At 37.8% G+C, this 12,935-nt stretch overlaps 1 protein-coding gene across 1 annotated transcript; it reads right to left on the bottom strand.

The window, feature by feature from the left end:
• Positions 1-1,386: 1,386 nt before the first annotated feature.
• LOC147480669 (sequence-specific DNA binding transcription factor) lies at positions 1,387-2,464 on the bottom strand. Its single transcript, XM_086577949.1, has 2 exons — positions 2,322-2,464; positions 1,387-2,207 (listed from the first exon to the last, which is right to left on the bottom strand). The coding sequence occupies exon 2, from the start codon at positions 2,167-2,169 to the stop codon at positions 1,537-1,539; it is 633 nt and encodes a 210-aa protein (XP_086434075.1). The 5' UTR covers positions 2,170-2,207; positions 2,322-2,464; the 3' UTR covers positions 1,387-1,536.
• Between the last annotated feature and the right edge of the window lie 10,471 nt (positions 2,465-12,935).

The following is a 12,935-nucleotide window of genomic DNA, read 5'->3' as shown; positions in this document are numbered from 1 at the left end:
ACATTCTGAATTGAGCCAAAGGTAGGGTAACTGTTGCTGTTAAGTGACAAATTGACACTTCAAATGTGATGGCTTTGCAATCTCTTGTAATGACAATAGTGTTTTGAGAGTGACATCAACAATCATTCTAGTATTCTACACATCGAGGGCTACGAAACGATCAGCCCACTATAAAAAGATCTCTTGGGCGGTTGTGTACCGGCCACTTGGCCAGAGTAGAAAGGCAGGACTGCAGGAGCATATGGCCCTTCCAATTTCCCTCCCTTTGCTTCCCTCCTGAGAAAACAGGATAAAGCATTATCCAGTGCGGTATCACGGCTCTGTGATTCCAATAGATACCGTAAGAGAGCAGCAGAGATCACTTACAGGATATCTGGATATTAATTGACAGTTGCAATTACACCTAAGATGGTGCAGGTTGTATGACACATTGACACCAACTAGATTGGATTTTTCATAACAACTACAACATTTTTCCATTAAAATCAAAAGCTATTTGCAACTGTGTATGTATGGTACAAGTAACAGAACTACGGTTAAATGTTCGCAAATGTAAGAGCCTTATGCTCAACATGTGCATTTCATAATTGAATCTACCCATGTTACTTCACAGTAACAACTATATTTATTTTCTTTACCCCTTTGATTATTTCTCGAGTACGATATATGTGCTCTGCCCTACCATCACCATGGAGCAGGCGAGCAGCATTAGTGCACACCACTCACTCACTCACTCACCCACCCACCCCCCACCCCCCAATCCCATCCTCCCCAAAAAAAAAAATCAGTGCACTGTGTCATTCTTGTCTTCTTCTCGATCTGCACTCAAGTTAAATATATTTCTCAGGCTGGAATGCTCCACCAGATTAATAGTGGGGCACCAAAACTGGTATCTCAGTAGGTGAGTACCAAATGGAATTACAATAATAAACATGACACCTTCCCCCCTAAAAACTAAACAGTCTCTATGCAACTATGACCTGTTATGTACCCGAAATTTGGCGTTTGCTCCATTTCCCTACAACATTTTTATTATTTTATTTTTCAAATAAAAAAAAAAACATAAAAGACTTCACTAAAGTGAGCAAATAATATTATTATTACTATTATCATAAGCTTCCAATATCCAAAGTTGGATTAGCAAGTTCCAACCGATCATTCTTTTGCTTGGAACCTACGCGATGACTTTATCTCAACCTAAACTCTGCACCATGACAGTTTAAATATCATTTTCTAATGTATCTTAAAAATGAATTATGCCAATAATGAGAGCATATAAACAAACACATTAACTAATCAATCACATGGTTGCTTGGCAATCCAATAAAGTGACTGGGTGAATAACAAACTTTTTCAAATAGTCAAAATGGCCAAAGGAAAGAAAAATAAGCAATTAAAGTGGTGCTAGAAAAATAAGCAAAAGAAATGTTAAATACAAGCTAAATACATGAATTTAATCAAATAAAAAAAAACCAATAAAAAAACAGCAACAAATAAAGTACAACTGGCAGGTATCAAAATCCTTCACATATTGAGTCAACTACGGGTCGAACCGTGTTCATCAACTGGTGTTTCACGGCTAGAGCTAGCAACAGAAAGAAGCTGAGTAAGAGCAGTCATAGTTCTAACCTGCATCTCCAACGCAGCAATATAATCCGTTGCTTCTTCCAATATTACCGGGAACGAAACCTTTTGACAACCGGGAACTAACCGTCCAAGAACACGCGCTTTTCTTTGCAAAGCCGGTTGCCTCTTATTCTCTTTCAACTTCAACAAACTCGATTCCAATTTCTTCGACCTACAATTGCCAGTAACAATTCTGGGCTTCTTTTTCTTGAATCTCAATTTCAATCGATTTTTTAATATCGCTCGACTCCATCTCGTTCTCCCCTTAGCCGCTACTGCTAACGCTCGATCAGCCGCTTCGCGAACGACACGACCCGTTGGCGGGGAAATGGAGGTTGTTGATTCTGATGAGGAGTTGCGACGAACTTGACGAAGCGCTTCGATTAGCTTCGATGAATAGTTTTGTTGCTCGTCTGCTGTTTTCCATCGGGTTGGCTGTTTTTTATCTGGTATCTGATTCTTCTTTCTTTTCTTCTTTTTCGATTCTAATAGTCTGATTGGATTTGATGATTCTTGATTCATTATTTGATTTGATGATGACATCGTTGTAGTAGCTAAGAACTAGGAATCAGATCAGAATCCTATAAAAATGAAAAAAGATTCCTGAATCTGATATTCTGTATAACAAAAATTTCTACGGATTGACAAAAGTTAAACTCGATGGAAGATACATAATAATAAGAGTAAGAAGTTACCTTTTCAGATGAGAGGAATGAACTTGGTGTTCAGAGAATGGTGTGATTGCTTTTTGATGAAAGTGATTGAACTTGGAGAGATGAGGAGAATTTAAAGTAAAAAGTAGAGATGAGAGGAAAAGAGAGAGAGAGAGAGGACGGCGTTTTGAGTGAAACGAACGAGCGAAAAAGTAGAGATGAGAGGAAAAAGAGAGAGAGAGCGAGAGAGAGAGAGGACGGCGTTTTGAGTGAAACGAACGAGCGAAATAGTTAAATCCTTAAATGGGAAGTGGGAAGGCATTTAAAGCCAATCACATGAAACCACGCGTTACTTACTTAATCACATTTATTAGTTTTTTAGTGCGCTTACGTCTTAGGCTCCAGTGCTCCGGGATCATGTCTTACATTAGCAACGAGATTGTGCTAAATGCCAAAATAACATATACAGTACCTCTCTAATCCAAGGCTGGTCATCGAGTCGAGCCGTTCGTGAGTAACTCGAGTTCAGTTCGTCGAAGCCTCAACTCAAACTCGTCCGCAAGCTCGAGTAGCTCCCGAACTACTCGTTTTATAAGCTCATACGTAGTATATAATTTATAATGTATACGTCATTTTATACTTTATACCTAATTATAATTTACAATTTATACTAGTTTTAATGTTTTATACATTTTTTTCGAGTTCAAACGAGCATAACTGAACTCGAGTTTGAACCTGAGCTCGAGCTCGAAGTGTAAAACGAGTTGAGCCGAGTCGAGCTCGAGCTATTAGTATAACTAGATGAGTCGAGCTTGAGCTTCAATATTAAACTCGAATGCGAGTTCGAGTCGAACTTCTGCATGTGCGAGTCGAGCTCGAGTATAACAAAACTCAACTCGGATAGCTCGATGACCAGCCCTACTAATCCCAGGTGGTGACTGGTGGGCTTTGGCTGGGTATTTAAAGCTACCAAGCCCACAATATTGGGCGTTAGGTGAATAGTGCAAATTTGGAAAAGTAGGAGAAAACAAGTTGACAAAAAACAATACCGATCAGTTTCAAAACATTTCAATGAAAAGTTTAAGTTTTCAATGAAAAGGTTGAGTTTTCAACTTGTCGTAATTACTTATATCCATTTGCCATTTTTTCTTGGTGATTCAATCGGGTACTCATCAAATTGGATTGGGCAACCCCAAAAAAAATATATATATATTACAAATTTGTCATATTACAAGTTTGCCATCAAAGCCCAAGCCCAACAACCAATTCAACCGGTCTTGCCATTACAACTGTACACTCAAACGATATCGCTATGTCGTTTGAGTATACACTCAAACGATACCGCAATATCGTTTGAGTGTACACGCACTTAGTCTGAGCCTGCCGTTTGAGAATTGGCCCTCTGGAATCTCCATGGAACGGTCTGAGCATGGCGTTTGAGTGTACACTCAAATGGCGATACCACCATATCGTTTGAGTGTACACTCAAACAGCTTGACCACATTATTTGAGTGTGCATGTAAACGGCTAGGTAATGTCGTTTGGTATCACATGCAAGCGGCATGGCTGGGTCGTTTGGGGCTTCTATGGGGCGATATGGTGAAGTCATTTGGACTAAAATAATTGAGAAGTTCTAAATTAAGGAAATTCCTGATTAACCAATGATTAGCTCGATAAACCAATAAAAATTGATTACATAAACACTAATTACACTTTTCTTATACATAAACACCGAACAATTTTCTTATAATACAAATCATTAATCGATTATAATTGTACAATAATTTATTTAAACAATTATCTGCAAAATTGAATTAGTAATGATCAATTATCAACACATCCTAATTGAATTAGGAAAATTGAAATCCAATTTAAAAAATTGGGTTAGAAGCAACACAATTAGTTACACCAACAGAATTACATGCACTCTGCATTTTTTATTTGTTATGATATAGTATCTATATAACCAAGTTAAAACATGTAATGAAACATGCCAAAATCTAAAATAATAATTTGTTTTATATCTAAACTTGTTATTTTTCATTTTTTTTTTCAATTGTGAATCATAAACTAGTTTGGAGTTTGGGGTTTAGGGTTTAGGGTTCAGGGTTTACAAATTTTGTACCAACATATTTCACTTAATTATTCGAAATAATAATTTGTTTTATATCTAAACTTGTTATTTTTTTTTTTTTTCAAATTGTGAATCATAAACTAGTCTGGGGGTTTGGAGTTTGGGGCTTCAGGGTTTACAAATTTCGTACCAACATATTTCACTTAATTATTCGAAATAATAATTTGTTTTATATCTAAATTTGTTATTTTTTATTTTCTTTTTCAAATTGTGAATCATAAACTAGTTTGGGGGTTTGGTTGTTTGGGGTTTAGAGTTTGGGGTTCAGGGTTTACAAATTTCGTACCGACATAAAAAAAATTTAATTTCAAACATATTTTACGCAATTATCCAAATCTAAAATAATAATTTGTTTTATATCTAAACTTTTTATTTTCTATTTTTTTAATTTAATTGTGAATAATAAACTAGTTTGGGGTTTAGGGTTTAGAGTTTACAAACATATTTCACTCAATTATTCGAAATATATCAAAGTTTCAAATATCTCTACATAGAATACTCAAGTTTCTCATTTACTCCTCCTTACTCCTTTTTTCATCAAAATCCTTACTCCTTACATAGAATACTAAAGTTTATCTACATAGAATACCCAATCAAAATCCGAAATGGAACATGAAGATGAAGAAGAAGTATTGAATGCTAATGTGGAAAAGGTAATCTCAAGGTGATGAGACATAAAAATGGAGGTGTAGGTGAAACCGTGGGTAGTCAACGATGGAAATTGTGATGATTAGAGATCATGAAGCGGCTAAATGGAAGAGCGAACAAGCCAGGAGAAAATGAAAATGGCGCTAAGAAGAACAAAATGTTGGCTATTAGCGAATGGAAGCCCAATTTTGCAGATTAACATCTTGTTTTTTGAAGGTGAAGATGCTATTGCAGCTAAAAGAAGTTGAAGAAATGTAAAAGAATATATCGTAACAATATTCGAGAGCAAATACAATTTTATTTCTAATAAAAGGGGTAGGGGACCTCTCAAAAATCACCAAAAAAAAAAAAAAAATAAAGGTAATGCTTGAGGTGTAACCCTAAATAGAGAAGGAAAATAGAAGAAATGTTAGTGAAGAAGTTGCACAAAATTGAAGGAAAGAATAGAAGATCGAGCAAAAAATGAAATCATTGAAAGCAAACCTAAATAATTGAATGAATATAAAACACTTGATTGATTGAATTAATGAATGAATGAATCTACAAGAGAGCATATATTAGAATGAATGCAAATCACTTGATTGATTGAATGAATGAATGAATGCAAAACACTTGAATGAATGAAAAACCCGAGCCCAAATGACATGGCTGGGTCGTTTGGGGACACTATAAAGCTACATGGCTGGGTCGTTTGGACCCTCTATGGAACTACATGACTAGGTTGTTTGGACTATATTTAGTGAGAAGTTCATTTTTTTGGTGACTTTGAAATCCCTCATTACCTAAATGCAAATTTTTTGAAACTCTTGTTTTATTCTATATATAGGATTCTTTGCCACTATCCGAGAACCGATTCTCTGCAAACTCTAATGATGTGGATTGTTAACCGATTTTAAGTGATACAACAGAAATTTTTACTACAGAAGAGGTATGATGGACTAGCCATTAATTTCATTTTTTTTTTTAAATTTCTAAATGTAATTTTATTAGTGTATTAATAATAGTTATTGTTTTTTATGTGTTTAGGTCTTTCATACATGTAGCGAGGCAATCGGTTGGGCAACCGCTAGAGTAAAACAAGTTAATATTGTTGTGGTCATTCAAAAGTAGGAGTGTGCCAAGAGAAATCGAGTAGCAATATTGAATTTGGCTTGCGAGTGCTTGGGTGTGTATCGGTCACACAAGAAGGAAGGCGAAGGGAGGGCTAATAAGAGAAGGTCGGTGTCACACCCCGAATTTCGACAGAATTCGGAAAAACATTATTTGTTCCCGACTCTTCGATTTCCGAGGTGTGACGCACTCTCCACTCCCAAAAACCCATAAACAGTTTTAAAATATGCGGATAATTAAAAACCAATAAAAATTTTAACTTTAAACGGCGAGTCATCTTCATTACCAAAAACAATTTACAAATGAAAATGCAAATAACCTTATCTCAACTGAAAATCTATATCACCTCGAGGAAAACAAAACTTATCCGAGCAACGCTTAACGCAAAACCACAACCAAAGAACCAATCTTCTTCATCACTAAACTGTCAAGACTTATCAACTATGTTCATTTAATGAACACACCGATAAGCAAAGATGCAAATCGGTTGACATTATAAACAATGCTGGTGTGAGTAGCCCTAAAAAACAACATATACTTATACAAATATAAACACAATCCATAAGGCAGTTAGTTCCTCTACCGAGGCGCCTTAACTTTCAACGACTAATACAACATCCTTAAGCACCATAATTAAGGCAGGTAGTTCCTCCACTGAGGCGCCTTAACTTCTCACTAACCACACAACAAACTATACGCAATAATAAATAAGGCATGTAGCTCCTCCATCGAGGCGCCTTAGATTCTAACTAAACAAATAACCAACCAAGCATGTTACCATAATTAGATTATTTAAAGCTTTCTTTGCGTGTCCCTAAAATCACGTCGTATCTATGTCTTACCTAGTTTCCCTGGCTACCACAATCGCTACCCAACGCCGAACATGTACATCCACATGCCTCCCTTACATAATGAGCCACTCCGCGTAACTACCTCGCCGGGATGCCGACACCGTAAATCCTCACGCGGAAGCCAAATCTATGTAAGTTAACCGCCACTATTTCGGCATAAAATATTGCGCATCATCGTTCTATTTTGCGAACGGAATAATCAAGCCACTATTCGGCTACGCCAGGAGGGCCATTCAGCTTTACTGAAACGCCAGAAGGGCCGCCCGAAGGCCATTCAGATTAACTGAAACGCCAGAAGGGCCAATCACATGAGTTGTGGTAGTCAGGTTCTAGGATTTTCGTTACGTAATTTATTCAGGTGTCATACATTAATGACTCATAATAATTCTACTATATCACGTGCAGGTCAAATACCTTATTGCACTAAGCCACAATATATAGAAAATATCTCAGTTATATCTCATAACCGCTTTCATTCTTTCACGTGCCAATATATTATTGCACTACACCACACTCCCGTGGGCAAATATTCACAAATACTATATTAGCATCTCACATATAAAATAATGGAGTGTATATACATTTCTCCAAGATATTGCATTAATATAAATATCCCAGCATATTATATCATGTCACAATGCTTCAACGTATCACATACATTTTTATCATAACGTATTAGGAATATAATATCTCCTAACATCTCAATATCGTCACGTGTCAAAAATACACAACATCAATGTCAAATCTTTCTTAGATAATGACCACCAAATTTATACAAGCTTCCACAGCATTTTAGCATTTGATTGTCCATACAATATACAACATAAAACGTAGCACAATTAAACAGTCCACAGTCCACAATCAAAGCCCAATATATATATGCTTTACACACTACTCACGTCAAATCTAAATTAGATAATGACAAACCAAGTTATATAATATCGACAATATTTTATTACTATATTTGTCCATACTATCAAACATGTGAAAAACTGGAAAAGTCAACATTCCACAGTCAACATTCAAAGTCAAAGGTCAACAGTCAAAGTCAACGGTCAAAGGTCAACACATCATGGTCAAGGTCAAACTCAACATGTCATGGTCAAAGGTCAAAGTCAACCGTCATAGTCAAAGGTCAAAGTCAACCGTCAAAGTTAACGGTCGATGGTCAAAGTCAAACTGTCCAAGTCAAAATCAACATGTCATGGTCAAAGTCAAACTGTCCTGGTCAAAGTCAAACTGTCGTTTCCATGTTCGACAGGTTCAGGGTCATAGCCATGGTTCATGGCTAAGGTCAAAGGTGAATGGCTCATGGGCTCATGACCAAAGGTAATGGTTCGGACCCAACAAGCGGAGCCCAAACCTTAGAACCCGAAAGTCTAAAACCAATTATTTATTCCACCTGACCCAATTGGGATCAATGTTAAGTCCCATGGACTGGCCCCAAACAATATTAGAAACTGGCCCAAAAACGTTAAGTGGTTCGGTCCAAAAAATTGAACTGAAACCGGCCCAAACAAAACAAATAGAACTGGCCCAAAACAGTTTAAACTAATATGGACCGGCCCAAGCAAAACAAAAAAGATCGGGCCCAGACAAAATAACCAAGGCCCAAAACTAAAACAAAAAGAACTGGCCCAAGTAGCTAACTGGTTCGGCCCAAGGCCCAACCACAGCTACAGTGTCATCTCCTTCACCAATTCTCCTCCACCACCTCCAAAATCCGGCCACCACAATTCCAATCGACCACCCAAACAAACCAATCGGTTTTAACCCTTGCAAAAACCCCTACAACATTAGTTAAAGAAAAACCCAACTCATACAATCCAAACCTCACCAAACTAGATCTGGAATTTCTTGCCGCTACCATTAATGGCTTCCACCACCATTCAACAGCCCTCATACCATCCCCACTACCACCAAACATCATCCCCTCAACCCACCACACAAAAACACAGTTTAAACAATTTTAAAAACGCACCAAAACAAATCCTTCAGAAACACAGTAATGGCAGTAACGCCATTGACGCCGGATTCAAGCTTTCTCCCACTTCACAACACTCAGTCCCATCACTACAAACCATTCAATCCATACATCCACTCCCAATACCAAATCGCAGTTCAAACACGACAAATAAAACAAAAAAACCAAAACTTTCAGTATCCCAGTAATGGCGTTCGGCGCCATTAACGCCTCTTGGGAGCTTCCAACAGCTCTATGCTAACCACAGACTAGCAACCCATAGCAATCACTTAGCCCCCCACAGTATCCCAGTAACCCGCATACGGACAGGGGCTGCCATTGATGCTCTGTCGAAGCTTCGACAGTTTTCCCAATTTTAACCAAGTTCGACAGTTTAAAAACAAATCCGAAATCACTAGAGTTATACCAACTCGACAACACGACGTCGAATCAAAACAGTATAATGGACAGTAAAAACAGAAATATTAAACAGTATACCGATATGCGAAAACTATAAATCCGGTGAAATAGCCAAATAGCTACTCACCTGTATGAACAGCTCCTACGAATTTCTCCGAGTCCGAGCCGTCGCGCTCCACCCTCCAGAAATCCAGCTTTCATCTCTGCATCCATTTTTAATATTTTATTATTTCTCTGAACCCTATTTTCTAGAAAAAATGTGTTTATATACTTGGGTCCGAAACCCAAGCCCAACACAGACTCGGGCCCAAAAACCAGGCCCACGTATCCCGAGTCCAATCCGACGAATTTTGAAAATAAATAATTTAATTAATTAATAAATATAAAAATACGTATTAAAAAATGGCGTTACAGTCGGGAACCAAGAAATCGGGATGTCCATTTAAGTTAAAAGGTATTTTCTAACGCGGCACTGTCAATAGTTGGAAAATATAAGTTAGAAATAGTATTCACAATCATGTATTGGTGAAGACCCTTGAAGGACATGCATTTGCTACTCGTTTGATCGTTCCAGAGTTCGAGTACTTGTCAGAGATGAGTAAATGTGGAATAAAGCCTAAACAAATTTTGGATTCCATCAAGAATAGGTATTATGAAAATATATCTAGTATATCCCAAGTTTACACTGCAAGGCAGAAGGTGAGGAAATTGGATATGAACGGTCTCACACAATTGCAGAGATTGCGTGAGTTGTTAGTAAAAGAACATTATTGGATAATGGGGTTGTTATGGTCCCATCCAAAAGGTGTTAAGTTAGCTCGGACTTTTTCAACAGTTTTCATGTTAGACGCTACCTACAAAACTAACAAGTATTGGTGGCCTTTCGTACAGTTTGTTGGAGTGAGTTCAACGTGGAAGTCTTTCACCGTGTGTCAAGTGCTGCTTCAATCTGAAACAACAATCGACTATGAGTGGACCCTGTGTCAGTTTAGTGGCTTACTTGGTGACATAAGCCTATCCGTGCTAGTGTCTGACAGGGACTTGGCCCTGATGAGTGCCGCTGACAAAGTTTTTCCTAACGCACACAAGCATCTATGTAGATGGCATATCGCTACGTGCGTCCTTTCAAAATGTTACGATATTTTTCCAACTACAGAACTTGTAGAGAAGGCTCAGTTCTCGTGGAACACTGTAGTCAAATCGAAGACAGAGGTTTTTTTCCAGTGTAGATGGGATGCTTCAGAAAAATATTATAGGGTTGAGTACTCAAATTTTGTTAGTTATTTGCGAGATACTTGGTTTCCTCACAGGGATCGATTCGTATGTTGTTAGACTGACCAACACATTCACTTTAGGAGTACAACGACTAATAAAGTTGAAAGGTCTCATGCTCAGGTGAAGCGTGTACTAGGAAATGCAAACTGTCATGATTTTTTAAGTATGTTTAGCTTAATCCACCCGATTCTAGATATCCAGATGTCCGAGATTAGAGCTACCTTCGAGAGGAGTATAATTGTAACTCAGCACCACCACCAAATTCTTTTGTTTCATGAACTCAGAGGCCTTGTCTCACGCAAGTGTTTGGACTTGCTATTTGAAGAAATAGATACCCGCGTAAAGCGTGTTAAAGATGGAAAGATCAGGTGTTGGTGTTATTTGCGCACGAGCCATGGACTGCCATGTGCTTATGAATTAATTGAGTCTGAAGAGCAAGAGCGGTCCATCCCTTTGACTACTATCGACCCCTTTTGGAAAACATTGTTTGCTTCTCCCAATGTGTCAGTGGGTGTTGGTCTCGATGTTACACCTTCGATCGACTTGTTCATGAAAATGTTGGCAATGGTTTCTGAAGAAGAGCAGAGGGTTATGATTAGGAAGCTTATAGAGATTGTCGTACTAGAAAGTATATGGCTAGTACCGCCTCGTGAGGAAGCAAAAACCAATGGTCGGCCGAAACGTAGCTGCAGGAGAAATCTTCCAACTGGAGATGAGAATTCTTCAAAGCGAGATCCATCTCATTTTGAACATTCTTAACGTGACCATGAGGAGTGGGTCTTGTCATAACCAAACACTGTGCCCACCCAAAACACCCACACCAAAACACCAAGAAATAAAACTTCTCCAAAAACACCAAAAACAACCACACCAAGAAAGAAGCCTTTTCCAAAAACACCAAAAACAACCACACCAAGAAATAAGGCTTCTCCAAAAACATCAACACCTTGAAATGTGAAAGATGGGTTAGACTTTGGAAAGATGAGGGGTCCTAAGGATTACGGGTTGGATATTCCTGAAGAAATCCACAAATACATTGTTAGAGTCGATGACCTTGTTGGCGATGGCAACTGCGGTTATAGAGCTTTCTGCATTGTATTAGAAAGAAGTCAAGAAGATTAGCCGTAGATGAGAAAGGACTTGTACCAAGAGCTTATTGACAACCTCCCCCTTTATTGTACTTTGTACAGTCAAAATGAGGTTGTTTATGCGATGAAGGAAATCCTACATGAAGAAGGTTACGCACCCTTAAATAAGTAGATGAGCATGCCCTTTGCTGGATACATATTTGCTTCAAGATTTAATGTTGTCCTCCAACATTTAGGAGCTCGTCAATGCTTCCTTATTATGCCGCTGAGAACCCAAGCAAATCCTGAGAGAGTGAAAAAAGTGTTGGGTAGTGTACATGTTGGTGGAAATCATTTTGTCAATGTTGAACTTGTTGAAGATTGTCTGGTTCCTCCAGTAATGTGCCAATGGCTTAGAGCTCGATATGATATTACTGAAAGTTGGAATTTGGCATTCACAGCAAGGCAATTGCAATTTATGGAATTGAACATTCCCAATCTAATATGGGAAAATGAGCCCGTTGAAGACCCAACAGTATATCTTATTGACTAAGTTATTCGTATGTTGTCGATATGATATTTTGATGTAATTTGTAAATTCATTTTGACATGTTATTTTGGTGTAATTTGGAGCAAGTGTAATTTTATTTGATTTTTATGTTATTTGGAAATAATGTTAGGGTTTTTATTTGATTTGATTTGGAAATCGAGTGATCGACTAAGTTGATTCGGACGGCAATCGAGTGATTTGGAAATAATATTGTCAATATGATATTTTGATGTAATTTGGAATAAGTGTAATTTGATTTGATTTGATTTTACCCCAAACGACATGGTCAAGTCGTTTTACCTTTGAACCAAACGATGTGGGCTGGTTGTTTGACCTTTAAACCAAACGGTCTAAGCTGGTCGTTTGAGACAGAGCTCTCTGCTTTTTCATGAAATGGTCTGAGCTGGTCGTTTGGGTTTTATATCAAACGATCTGAACTGGTCGTTTGACCTTTGCGCCAAACGGTCTGAGCTGGTCGTTTGGGATAGAGCTTTCTGTTTTTTCATGAAACGGTCTGAGTTGGTCATTTGGCATTTATACCAAACGATGTGGCTAGGTTGTTTAGCCTTTATACCGAACGACATGGCTGGGTCGTTTGGACAAAAAAAATTTAGAATTTCATTTTGTTTTTATAACAC

This window comes from Coptis chinensis, chromosome 8 (assembly GCF_015680905.1).
Source record: "Coptis chinensis isolate HL-2020 chromosome 8, ASM1568090v1, whole genome shotgun sequence".
Lineage (NCBI taxonomy): Eukaryota > Viridiplantae > Streptophyta > Magnoliopsida > Ranunculales > Ranunculaceae > Coptis > Coptis chinensis.
Note: the sequence above shows the minus strand (reverse complement) of the source record. Positions and strands in the feature narration are given on the sequence as shown.

Coding starts and splice junctions, on each gene's coding strand:
- LOC147480669 (XM_086577949.1), bottom strand. CDS start 2,169: ATGTCATCATCAAATCAAATAATGAATCAAGAATCATCAAATCCAATC.